A 14,300-nucleotide genomic window follows, 5' to 3' on the forward strand; every position below is an offset into this window, starting at 1 on the left:
ACCTACCTACCCTAAAAGCTCTAGTCCTGGGCAGGTAGATTTGCACATGAACCCAGTGGAAGTACAGGAAGTCAGCCAAAGAGAAAAGGCTCATCAGAAAAAGCTTGAGAGTAATGAAAGGATGCGGTCGACAACGTTCCACTAGAAGATTGATTTGTTTTTCGTCCCTAAAGTGGTGGTGTTTCAGGACAACTTTTAGTCTGAAATTAGCCCCCCCCCTCCTTCAAAATTCTGGTCTTCACAAACTCATGTCCCCTTGCTTTATATTTCACTCTTTTTCCTAGCACTAATAACCGTAATTCTTCTCTAAGGACCTTCGTAATTGAGATGCGTGCATACTTCCTATTTAACTTAAACAATAACAATTAGTAATTCGCCAAATACCGGGAGACCATTCAAAGGATCGAAACTATTAAAACATTGAATGTTTTGCCTGACTATTTACCACTCAAACAAGGTTTATTGTCCAGAAGAAATTCATTAGTACGTAGACGAGGTTGGTTCCTGCTGTTGCTGCGTTATTGATGCCTCCAGTTCTTCCCGAATTGTCTAGTCAATTATCCTAATGGTGGATGAATTGCTGCTATTGGAACTTTGGCTCTGTGCGCTCGGGCACTTTTGAAGTGGTTTATGTTGCGTGAGATCGTCCAGGGATGTCCGCTCCCCTCTAATTGTCGATTTTTTACGCATTCCGCCGGTACGCAGGAGAGTCTGTGGTGGAAGCAGACTGCTATGATGGTCTGATACGTTCGGGATAGTGGTGGTGGTGGTTGCAAAGGTGCAATGTTTTCCGGCCGATTGATGGCTACTACCCGTTGTTGTAACGATGGTTGGTTGTGCTATCGATGACGGTGGTGACTGTAGTGTGGACATTTTCAGTTGGCTGTTTCGACGTCGACCCCTTCGAAAGTGATGTCGATGGAAGCTCTGGCATCGGGTACAACTATTCCCACGCTCCCTTTGGCTACCGTTTCTGCCGCAGCTGCTGCTCCCGCTACAGGAGCTGCAACTGCTAAGCTGTCGTCACATAATCGACCGGTTGCTATCGAACTGGTTAACTGACGAGTAGCTGACTGATGTCGACGTCGCCACCATGGCTGCAACGTGGCACTGTAATAAAAAAATAATGGAATGTTAATTGCAATTGGGGGCTGCAAGGGGTAAGTGCCAAAGCTGAGAGAATGTGTTGGAAGCATGCATAAAATTTTATGTTACAACGGAACGCGGGATATATTCCTTCTTCCAATGTCCTGTTTGTCCGTGCGTTAATAAAAGCAAATGAGGCTCGCAAGCATGAATGAATTGCCTGGAATTTATTTTTAACTCTTTGAATAAAACGAAATGGAGTTTTTCGTGCTTCGTTGAAGTCGTAAAAGCGTGAATGATACAAACGTAATCATGAATGAGGTCGAAAGTAAGAATTTAGTTTGAAATCCTCTTAGTGTCACGATTCTCCACCATTCCTAGAAATGACTGCATCAATTTTATATATTTTCAGAGAAAAAGGATAACAAATGCAATCAGTACTACGCCGAAATTCCTGCTGATAGAGCGTCTGTTACTAAGGACAAACCAATGTCAGCTCCCATTCCACCCTCATTCCCGACAATGCAGATCAATATTTTCATTGAAGCAATTTGCATTGAAGCCATAAATCGGAGCCACAACAAATAACTTTTGCCCTTGTTGCCTGCATACATTGGTCGGTATGGATGACGCTCCCTTGTTTCAGTGTCTGCTTGTGGTCAGCTCTATAACTTTCACTTAGGATAATTTAGGTGAATCCTCAATGCAACTCGCCTACTAGGAGGGTGGGAGTTGGAATTTATCCAAGGGGAAATGCAGACAGAAATTCCAACAAACGAGTAACCATTTCGCTCAAGGTCTAGGCAAAGTAGTTGGAGCGAAATGCACACAGGATGTGTTTGCTGGAAAGGACCCCAAGTTTCGGATTTTTTTGTGGTGGATAAAAACTTGATTTATGGAGAACGCTAACAATGAATTCCTTCGATCTTATTATGCTTCATGCAGGCGCTTTCTGCTGCAAATCGACAAGGTTACAACTTACTTCCTCGTTCAATTGAATCCCTAGATCCAGTCATTATTATCTATTCTTGTACGACTTTTTTCACCTAAAAAGCGGAAGTTACACAATCATATTGTGGCAGCCAAATCTGAATTAAGATTTGGCTTCACTTGGGTGGGTGATTATTCCTCTGAGGCTTCAAGGGTATGTCCGATTTGCCTTTATACTTGTAATTCGTAGTTCTTGTAGAGAAATGTTCGTACTTAGGCCCAAATGGAATGCGTATTCCATACAGGAATTCAGAATTGAAACCTAGATGAATGGGATGACTTGCTTGACCTTCTTGTAGGTGTTAACCTCCCAATAGTTTCTTTGAATACCAAAGAATCGTTGGTTGTCCCACTATATCCTTTACAACTCATTCGCACTTCCTGACTTAGGACTTTCCTAGCTCCTGATTGAGTGTTGTCTTTACCAGGAATTCAATATTACTTTCTTCAAAGATTTTGGTGAATTTGTATACTCCGCATCCTTTCGTTAAGTAACACGAAAACTTCCTGCGTGTCCTTCCAATTGCTGATCCCGAACCGGATATGGTGGAAATTCAACTCTCTTTTGCTAAAGCATCCACGATTTCATTTCCCTCTACACCAAATTCCGGGTACCAAGAGTATTGAATCTACAGACAGAGTTAAATCGATTTCTACATGCCTGAATGATTTTTGAAGTAATCAAAGGACTGCCTAACGCACAGGCACAGCTTGCCGCCCTTACGATCGTATACCTGTACACTTCAGCCTGAAAGACCGTTGCATATTGTCCCAATGGAATGTTCCACTTCTCGTTTTTATTCAAAACGTAGACTCCTGCTCCAGAACCCCGTTGTGTTTTTGAACCATCGGTGTAGAAAACGTCAGTATATCCTGACACGCATTCTTCTGGTTCGTCCCAAGTTTCTCTTCGTTTCAAAACGACTTAATATCTTCTACCAAACACATGTAGGAAGATTCGAGAATCAGAAGGCATTCCGAATAAACTCTCAATAAACAAATCCAAGGACTGCGAATCGAGTAATGCATCGAGAGCTACGCAGGATCTCGTATTCATGGTACCGGTAACACCCAGACACTTCTTTGTCGTGTGGCTAGTTAACATCGAAAACTCTTTTGTTTCACCAAAACCCACCACACTAAAGATGCATAAGCCAACATCGGCCTAACGATAGCAACATATATCCTGTGGCCGAAGTCCCCATCCCGATGCAAAGATTCGCCTATGCAGCCCATAAGCTCGTCTCATTTTTACCTCTCAAGATTTGTTCCAAAGAAGCTTCTTGTCTAGAATAACTCCCAGATATTTCATTTTCTCGTGGAGTTGAAGGGTCGTACTCCTCATCTCTGCAAGGCAAAGCCCATTCAGTTTCCTCGTTTTTGTAAATAGTACCATTGCCGTTTTATTTGGATTTACCGAAAATGCATGCTTATGGCACACACCATTCTGAGATCTCGACCCACACCTAGCACAGCTATGTCAGTTATGTCAAGTTTGAGCGGATATTGGCAGATTTTGCCACAGAAGTGGCGATAGCACCCCTCCTTGAGGACGGCCTTTCGTCGCTACCATTGTTAGGCAACGATAAACATTCACTTCTGTACACAGCTTACCGTAGATCCACGAAATTAAAGATTCATCAACACTATGCTCTCTGGCGCTACCACAGGAGCGGCGCACAGTCAAAAGCCTCTTCAATGTCCACAAACACGACTATCCAATACACGCCTTTCGGAAATCCGTCCCCTATCTGTGAAACCAAAAAGTGAAGAGCAGACTCACAGAGCTTTCCACGTTGGTAGGCATGTTGGTTTTCATTTAGTGGGGCCACCTTAGCGCCTTCTCGCGAATGTGGCGCTCAGCCAGTCTCTCCAAGCATTTCAGCCAAAGTGACGTTAAGCTGATTTGCTTGAAATTCTATGGATTTGAATAGTCATCTTTCCCAGCCTTCATACATAAGCCTCCAACTTCTGCCAAGAGGAAGGCACGTAGTCTAGAGCAATACATCCCCGAAAAATATTTCTTATATGTTAAGTTGCTCTAAGTGCTCTTCACCCTTCTTTAGCATCGACGGGTAGAAGCGATTCATGCCAGGTTGTTTGAAGTATTCAAATAATAGCATACAGCTCTTGCCTTTTCATTGGTAACAACCGCTCCGATGGTGCCCCAATTCCCTCTGCAATACCTCCGTGTTGAAAGGTTGGCTGAAAAGGCAAACTCTTTTCCTCCCACGTGTTCTCCCGCGTGGTGTACATTCAAGAGAGTCTGTATAGACTTAACTCTGGAGTTCGTAAAAGTAGCATCCGGTTTTCTTAGAGACTCCAAGTTGGCCGAGTCATCCTTATTAACGACTCTGCACAGCCTTTCACCTTCCAGTTTCTTGCAGTATGCTCTATAGAAGTCTCGTTTCGAACATTTTACGACCCTCTTATATTCGCGCTGTGAGTTCCGAATGTTTAACGAGTCTTCACGATTTAGAAGACGCCGGAGACGAGCAAGAGGGGAGAGCTATATCAAAACCTAAAAAGTTGGCGAAATTTATGTGAAGGTCCACCTGCTAATATTAAAGCTCAATCGAAACGCTCAAAGGACCCCCCATTCGCGAGCCTGGCTAGCAGAGCAGCACGTGTGGACAGAGAACTTCGATGCAGCTTTAATATTTGCGGGCGGACCCTCAGGGTCAATTTCGCCAACTTTTTAGGTGTTTGGGATAGCTTTCCCTCTTGATCATCTCTGACCACTCAGGATGGTCTTCTGACCACCGCAAAATCAATTTTTGTCATTACAAGTTCTTACTTGCCTAGGGAGCTCCACTTTCTCACCAAGAAGTTCATTGAGCTTAGTCCAATCCGTTTTCCTAGGATTCTGTCTCTGTATTACAAACTGTATGCCTGCAATATTCAGACTAAATTCTAAGTAACGCGGATCTGGGAGTTAGACTTCGTCTAGCACTCGCCAGTTTTTAATCAACTTTAACAACTTTGAAGTGCAGGTCAATTACTTCACTTCTTCTTGGCCCCACGAATGTAGAGGAAAATCGCGACTCTCAGCAACGTCCAGCGAAAGCGCAACAAGGACTGAAATACCTCAAGCTACTGTTTCTCCTGAAAGAGCTACAATGGAAACCACTGAAAAGGAGCAGATAGCTTCGAATATAAGCCGAGTCGGAGCGTATTCATCTGTTTTTGTAAAAGCTAAAGAGGATTATCAAGAAATCCGCGGCAGTTGTGAAGTGCATGAGATCTGCAAGATTCCTCCAGAGAAAGTCAACAAAGCGTGAAAAGCGGGCTGAAGGAACCTCTGGTTGATGTTCCGTACTACAGGCGGGCATGGAGACAAAGAGAGACGCACGAAAAGCATAAGTAATAAGGCTCACTACTGAGAGCACCGTAAGTATCAAACGGATCGCAGACAGCCCGTTGCAGAGTGAACTGGCGAACAAATGAAAGGAGGAAGGAGACTTCACCTAGTGCCCAGCGGTTTTAAGAAAAAGGCGTACAGACACAAGAGGCAATACGTGCCGCATCGTCAGATAAACCTCCGCCTAAATTAAGGCGGACACAAAATGGTGGAGCACCAAAAGAAAATGTGAGGTGGAAGCCAGACATCCGTTATAGAATCAAGCTTGAAGATAGCGGAGCAGAAGTGCCTTCCATTCGGAAAACGAAGGGTGGTGGAATCTTAGTCGAATTAGGTCTGAAGACAACAAATAAAGGTCCTTTTTATGAAGCGGTAAAGGGAGTACTGCGAGAGAAAGCTTTGGTTTCTAGCCTACAAACCGCATGATCTCTGGAAATCCGAGATTTTGACTGCCTCGCAGGAAAACGCGACGTATGTAAAAGAGGTCATCAAGCCCGAATGTCCACAGGTAATTAATGTCCAGATTGCTATCACCTTTGCGTATGCTCGAGATCAAAAGCCCGCTGTGAAGGAAGTTTCCGAGCAATAGGCGGGGAAGCTAGCCGCAGATGTGCCATGGTAGGTCATAAAACGAACCCTAACGAAAAGTAGAGTTGCGTTCTATGTGGGGATCGTGGCGCGTTTGATAGGAGCGTTGCGCGCAACGTAGACTCGGGGTGTTTCCAGAGCAGGATGCGGTTGACAAAACCCGCATCCTACAGATCAATATGCACAGGAGTGCAACCGCTCATGAGGTGCTAGTGCAGTTCGCTGCAGAAATAAAAGCTAATTTAGTGCTCATCAGTGAACAGTACGAAAACAAGGACCCAGCTTCATGGCATACCGTCATATTAGGTACCGCTTTCGTCTGGGTTCGATACAACACCCACCTTAGAGTTCTTTCTCAAAGAGGATGATTATGGTAAAGTGCTTAGGCATAAGTTTTCCAGTGTTCATCCAACACCGAATGAGACGATGCTGGACTTTCGACGCAGGCTTGATACTCCAGAGACAAGCAACCAACCGAAATAGTAGACGCAATCTCTCGGCATGCGCCACTCAGATACTATGCATAGATCGTCGGGAAGGTGAACCCCGGGAGACGTGTCGAAGCTCTTGGAACAGGTGGGGCCTCATCGGAGGACACTCCTAGAAGTGATAGCGCTGCACTGATACTATTATAAATTCAATTACGAAATTGCTAATGAGAGCCTGCGTAGTTTTCATGCCCGGGAGGGCATCGAAACGTAGTAAACCTTCTATGTATTGGTCGACGGGGGAATTTGCCTAGCTCCCAAAGGAGCATTGCAAACTCCGCTGCTTGACACAACCTTCAAGTCGCCGGGAGGAGACATGCACCACCATGACAGAATACAGATGAATTAAAGGGAGACCCGGTATCGCAAGAAGCAAAGGCAAAATTCGCTAATGGTCGATGTAGTGATTGGGGACAAACAGGTAACCGGAAAAATCGGCAGAGTCAATCTTCTCTATGAAAAACAAGGAGGTGTCAGCACTCGATGCTATTCTGTCAGATTTCATGCTTAACAAAATGAGGCATTTTTCCTTCTTGATGGAAAATGCCGAGGTTGTATTGATCAGCAAAAGGAAAGGGGATCCTAGGCGCACTGTCGAGCAGACGTAAAGCAGGCTTAACATATTGATGCGACGGTTAGGCGGAGATAACTGCTCATGGTTCTAACCTTGCTCCGGAAAAAAAACCGAAGTGGTTATCATAACAAAAAAGAGAATTCCGACCAGTGGTTAAATATCTTGGTTGAATCCTTGATTCGAAGATGAGCTTCTTTAAACAAATCAAGAAAGCAGCAGGCAGGACGGCAGCTAGAGTTTCGGCCTTGAAGCGGCTAACTGCGTCTGTTTATCACACTGTTTCACAACTGAGTGGGATGGTGATCGCGGGAGTGATCCCGGTTGCCCTCCTTGATAAGGAACGTAAAGCCATCTACAGCCGAGAAGGATGGTTGCCAGTGAAGAACGTCAAAGGTGCCAAATTTATTGCAACGCGACTCAAGAGGCAGAAGAGTTTTTGCGGCTCATCGGCAATTTAGATCCGTGGCTGAACCGAATACATTCTGAGATTGACTATTTCTTTACCCAACTTTTTTCAGTCTTCCCGCACAAATTTGTTAGGACTCGATCTCTAGATTGTGTGTTCTGCAATTGAGTGGTGGACAACTCCAAATCACGTATGGCGGACGGGCCCTTGAACAATTTTCTTAAGGATAAAGTTTACCATTTTCATCCCTGAAATTTTTCAAATAAAGTGGCTTTGAAGGCTAAATTGATTGGACACCCCTCGTCAAAACTGTAAGACAAACGTTTCAATGATTTAAAGGAGAACCAAAACAGAAAAGAAAAACCCAGGTACACTGTCAAATATGATTGACGTGCAGTTATGACTTTTATATTTCGGAAATTTTTAATAATAGGGGTCCCCAGACGCTTCCGAACTATGCATAAGAGACACTGACGTTATTCAGGTGTTGTTTGAAACAAAACTTTTTCAGAATTGATTCAATGTCTTTCTTTTATTCTTGTTCATGTACGGAGATGGGAAATCTGAGTGCTTCAGGACGAGCGAGCAAAGCGTTCCAGAAGTTCTAGGAGATACTGACAAGGGCAACCTCTCCCGTTAATGTTGCAGGGCAATACGCAACAATGGACTGCCTGGGAAAAGTAACCTCAATCAAATTTGACAACGGTGCTTAGGTACACACATGCGAATTGAAAGTACTCACGATTTGACGAATATTCAAATTGTTCATCACCCACACTTTCCTACAAGATTTGCAAAATTCGACGTTGTTTTTCAGATTTTCTTCCACTTTCCAGGACACTCATTCAAATTTGCAATTCGGAGAAGAGGAATTAAAATCTCAGCTTGCAATTTTTCTTTTTTTGCCACTCTCGATTAAACCGTGTTCCGAAATTCATGGACACCCATCTAGTTTGTCGACCTGGCATGCTCCACTTGGTTCATCAGAGCGACGGCCGCCGACGGTTATATATCAGCAAGTGCAGTGTGCATCCACAATTTCAGAACATCGTTCACATAAAACTTTCTTTATTGTTTGAGAGAAATGCTTGGGTAAAAAGCACGTAATCGCACGTTAATATGGGCAGGTGCATAGCATGGCAATGTTGGTTACACAAAAAGAAATGATCAACGATCATTTCAGTTGGTTGTCAATTAGTGGATGAATGTTTGGGTTGTGAATGGCTTCAAGATTGATGGTTTTTTAGAAGAAATTTATGAAGGGAAGTTCAGATGATCAGCCTTTAAAATCATTATATTCAGGAAATTGAAGATGGGACTACGTTGAAACGTCTCAAGATAATAAAGGAACACCGCCTTGAATTCGCATGTAGTACAGGACAGCTGAGGGCCAACGAAGACGGAGCTAATACAGTTTCAAAAATTATCCTTTACCATTTCCTTCAGTCCACATCAGCATATACATCTCATCGATGATGCCGATCGAGACCAAATCTTCCAGCATCCTTTCGTTCTACAGACTGGATTCTTCAAGCATGTCATTGGTATCTAAAAGTCAAGCCAAGTGACTTCACGCTAAATTGCTACCCTATTTTGAAATATGTCGAAATGTTTCCCAATGCGATTACAACAACTCAACGGCCATTAAAAAAGGACACAATCCTTGGAAAACCCTCTAAACTATAGACATATTGCGGAAGCAATAAACAATCAAAGTCGCACCAATCGGTCTATAAAAAACAATGAGCGTTCATTTAATGCGAGTATCTTTCAGATGCCTACGAAATAATAAAAACACTGCCCTTGTTCACAGTAAATTAATTACGCGAAAATTGCGGTGACACCCTTTGCATGTTTTCATTGAGCTGTGGGGGGACTGTTGCCACTGTCCCCGCCATTTTTTTTTGTATGCTTAATAAAAACGTTTATAGCGCGTAATAAAACAACTGGACCTCCGATCCTAGGGTTCACATATAAAAATGTATATTTGGCCGCTTAGTACTATATTTCCATCGAGTTTTCTTTTTATGTTTGGCTCTTTTCATTATAATTGCCATCATACGCTGAGTTGGGTGGAATACTCACCCTAGGATGGAATGGGGTCCAGTTTATGGGGCTTGAAATGGAGGAGTCCAAGTTTTGGTTCATACAAACAGAATATTTCTTGGCAAACTTGAAAACATGCAAAGATATCATTGCGATTCAATTATTCTAGGAAATTTTAGATGACTAAGCAAATATTTTTATTTTACTGAAGTAGCTTCATAAATACCAAAGAGAATTTCATGGTTAGAAATTAACAGCAAGGAGCCACCTTCCAACCCCTACCACTTGGCTTTCCATGTAATGAAGATATGGCTTGTCACTCCAACCCTGGTGTGAGGCCAGAAATTTACTTCCGGCGATAAAATTAAATGTGGCCATTAATTTCCATTCATGGAAAAAAAAAAGAAAATAAGGGAAATGTTAAATGGCACAGCATCCACAATCCCATCGTGGGAAGGAACTCCCCCAAGGCCACTTCCCGTGCGTCACGGTTCGCATGAAAAAGTATGTCCGTATATGCAAATAATGAAGAGAGAATAAATTTCATAATGTTCCATTATCCTGCATCCCTTCCGAGGACGTGCTATATGAAGGTAATCGAATTTTATTAATTGACGATTTGTAACTGTACCGCGAATTAATTTCCATATTTATCGCATATTAATGTCAGGATTGATGTTTAAAAACTGCGATTTTCAGGCTACCATGAAGGCTGATTTGCAAGCGATAATATAATTAACAAGAAATGGAGCGTCATTCAAGCAGGGCTGCATAATGAGAAGTGCAAGCTCCAATTGCTTCGGACCATGCATTGTACTGTTGCAGACATGCTACGTTTGTTCTAGATGTTAACGTAAGCTCTCCATTACCAGAAAACATCTCCCAGAATTCCGAAGCCAAACCACTTCAATGAAACTAGTACGAGCAAGTTCCGCTGAAAAAAAATTCAATATCCTTTTCAGGTAGGATTAAAGCTTAAAGTTACACATACACGTCCAGCAGTAGCCTTCCATATTTAGGTACCAACATTGAGCCCAAGTGCAGCCTGTGGATGCAAAAAGCAAGTTTCGAAGCTGTCGGCTAGCCATGCAGAAACAACATGCTGGCAAAAGGATACAATGCAGGTGAAAGGTGGAGGTAAGGCTAGCCGAGCCGTGGCATTGGTGCGGTAAAGTGAAACATCATAGTCGTGAACGTTTTTGCAATAGTGTTGGCAAAGGATCGGAAAAATCACTTTTTCCAGGATAAATCTTGGTTGATGTAAAGTGGCAGGTGGTATGTGTATAATAAATGAAGGAATAGTGGGTACACGAGTATGGAGGTGCAGACGTAATGTTATGTTAGTGCCGGAAAATGCTTGCCTTGGGAAATGATGGTATGGAAATTTGGAAAATTGAATTTGATAGGTTTGGATAGTTTTATGGCTTCAGGAAATTTATGAAATATTTTTATGGGTTTTATTAAAGATTTGTTTCTAATGAAATGACCATGGCACGTCCTGATTGATATTTAGTGATATTTTGTTTCTGTGGAAGACTCCAAACCAAATGCTTGCAACGCACATGGTAAACCCACTGATTCGAAGCAATCCTGGTCCGTGTTCAAGGCAAATTATGATCTCCAAGTTAGTAAGTCATAAGTAAGCCAGCGGTGATAGCAACCTGACCTGATATTGATTCACAAACAGAAACTATGAAAATGGGGGGTGCCAGCCGTAGCCCCCTTACTATTATACATGAAGTGACTTCATTTGTTTATGCACCGAGTGTGGACTCCTGCAATATCATGCTGTCGGACTACCAACTAAACACTTCCCTGTCATCAGAGAACTAGTTTGAAACACATTACTTCGGGCTACCCCTCCCGCTCTGCCGGCTTTGGGAGCCTTCAAGTCAGAAAATTCCTTTCACCAACGGGAGGGGAGGGGAGGAAGTGAGTTGTCAGTTAAGGGAACCCCTTACCATCCGATCCCTCCGGTGGTCGAGTTTAATATTCTAGGCAATAAAAAGAGCTTGAACATTATGCGCAATACGATTCCAGCTGCCAGCGCTCTTCAGCATTTCTCTGACAATGTTGTCTGGTGAGAACTCCTTTGTGTCTACATAAAGCTGCTGACGAAAACCGTCCCACCTATCGCAAGAGAAAAAGGTGTGTTCAGCGTCGTCCGCCACTCCATTGCAGAACATACAATCAGGAGATCGCGCCTTCCCGGTCCTGTGCAGGTAAGACTGGAAACCTTCATGCCCACTTAGAAGTTGGGTAAGGAAGTAATCAATGTCACCGTGCATTCGGTTCGGTCTAATTTGTCGATGAGCCGCGCAGCCCATCTGCCCCTTGGCTCATTTTGCCAAGAAAGTTGCCACTCGGTAAGGATGCGTTGACGTTCTTCACGGGCAACCACCTCTCTTAAGTTCTCGCCCTGCGATAAGCAGACGTCACTCGCAAGCTCCACGTCTCTGCACTTGAACAAAAGGTTTACGAAGCACCTCCTTGTTAAGGGTATCAGGCTATACCTCCGCGGCATAGAGGAGAACCGACTTCGTTGCTCCCATAAGGAGACGTCTCCTAGTAGATATAGGGCCCCCGATATACGCCATTAGCCAACTCAAGGTCGAGACTCCAGTTGCAAGCCTTTCCACTGCTGCTTTGATTTGCTCGAAGAAGCTCATCTTCGAGTCGAACTTTAAGCCATGGTATTCAACCGCTGGTTTTGACTCTATAGATAACTCGCTGATCGATATGGGACGCAGGGTCGAGATTCTCCTTCTGATCAAGATGACTACTTCGGTTTTTTCCAGGCTGAAACCGTGAGCAGTTACCCATCCGCTTACCTGTCGCATCAATATGCAAAGCCTGCTTTGCGCCTGTTCAACAGTGCGTCCGGCAACAAGTACCGCAATGTCGTCTGCATAACCAGGCGCGACTCTTCGGGCATATTGAGTCTCAGCAGACTATTATAAGAAGCTCTCCAGAGGTCCGGCTCTAGGATGGATCCCTATGCTACTCCCGACGTGATTTCCATCCTCCTTTGGTCCTCTAGCATCTCATATAGCAGGGATAGCGATATTTCAGATAATCCTTCAATATCCACAAGAGATAGCTTGGCACGTGAAATGAGTTTTCTAGTGTGCCTAGCATATCATCATTTCATATTACGGAATTGAAGGCATTTCTGACATCAAGCGTTATGATGGGCACTATCCGTCGAGATTGACGGCTGTGCGCCTCGGCTCGATGAACCGCATCTAAGACCTCCATAATAGCATCCATTGTGGATCTCCCTGTTCTCAACCCGAACTGCCTTGGGGATAAGTCCCCGGCAACGCGGATCGCTTCAGTGAGTCTACTCCTGATGAGCTTCTTGAGCACTTTCTCGGCCGTGTAAAGCATACACAGCGGTCGGTATGCAGACGGGAGCTGTGAGTCTCCTTTACCCTTGCTGATCAACGCGATTCTGGTCACTTTCAAGCGACAAGGAAAAGTGCCCTCCTTCAAGCAAGCGTTGAACGCTTCAAACAGCAATCCTGGCGGTTGGCGGAATACCAGTTTGTAAACTTCGGCCGGGGTGCCATCAGGGCTTGGCGCCTTCTTGTTTTTCATAGTGAGCACCGCTTCTTTGAGCTCTCTCATTGCGAAAAGGAGGCAATCCTCGATCTTTCTGCGTTATTTACATTAACCCGTACAGGGTGTCTGGGGAATAATGCCCGTAAAATGCGGTCCATCTAGTCGGTACTAAGTATGCAGGGTCTCCGCAGAGCCCCGATTTTCCGGGTGATAAGGTTATAGCCAACTCCCCATGGGTCCTCATTCACCTCGTTAACAGGGTTTTGCCAGCCGCGATTTTTGCTATTATTTAAAGCACTGCGGAGTCTCCTTTTTGCTGGTCTATACTGTGTCCGTATGTTGCATGCCTCCTCGTTGTTCATGACACTCCGTCCGTAGGTTGGCAATTTCTGCGTCCACCAGTACATAGAAGGCTGGTTGTGGATCTCCGCGGCATAGCAACCTCACCGTTATCGGGTTCATCACTGAATTTATGAGGGTGTCAGCTGTTAGACAACCTCATTTCCTCGTCTTTTCTGCTCCTGGTTTTTGGTTGGCAGCCTCCTTGTCTTTGGACAGATGTGTCTCTGGCGGCGGAGTCAGAGTCAGTTCTCAGTGGGCTATTTGCGGTCCATTTGACGTAAGCAGCGTTCTCAACGGGGAGTGCGGCTGTTTCTGCTCTCCAATCGTCTTCCGCTGTTCTCCACGTCCTATACATGCGGTCCAATAGTTCCTCCAGTTCCATCAGCCCGTTTTGATGCCTTTGCTGACGTTCCTCTTGCGGAACGTTGCGAACCGCATACGCTTCACCACTTCTGCGAATTTCCTGATGAGCTTTCAATGTTGGAACACTTAAATATGGCATGCCTCACCCAGTCTGCAGAGTGGAACGGATCTTGGATATGGTGCCGAAAATGCGACTTGTAGTTTTAAAAATCGGATCCACGTCAACGTTCGGCACCCAGACTATGAAGGACGCATCTCTGGCGTAACCCTTCCGACGGAGTTGCTTCGCTTTCTGTGCACATGTAACGAGTTCTGAAGGACTTCTTGGTAAGTGACCACCAATATATCGCGTTCGAAGTAGTTGACCCTTAGAATAGGTAGAGTTACGTGGCAAGGTTTTTCAGGGGATAGTAGCATTTCAGTTGAAACTGTCGTAAATTCGGTGATGATCCTGATAACAACGGGTTGCGAAGCAAAGTCCGTTGCTGGCAG

General features: G+C 44.3%; 1 protein-coding gene across 1 annotated transcript in view; it reads right to left on the reverse strand.

Annotated features, from left to right (window-relative positions):
• Window positions 1–266: 266 nt before the first annotated feature.
• LOC119651866 (dopamine receptor 2) overlaps window positions 267–14,300 on the reverse strand; it is a 39,565-nt gene continuing 25,531 nt past the window's right edge. The window contains 1 exon segment of the mRNA XM_038055674.1: window positions 267–1,110. Within this exon segment, the coding sequence (XP_037911602.1) occupies window positions 550–1,110 (561 nt within the window). The 3' untranslated portion in view covers window positions 267–549.

The sequence above is a fragment of the Hermetia illucens genome, chromosome 3 (assembly GCF_905115235.1).
Source record: "Hermetia illucens chromosome 3, iHerIll2.2.curated.20191125, whole genome shotgun sequence".
NCBI classification, from domain to species: Eukaryota; Metazoa; Arthropoda; class Insecta; order Diptera; family Stratiomyidae; genus Hermetia; species Hermetia illucens.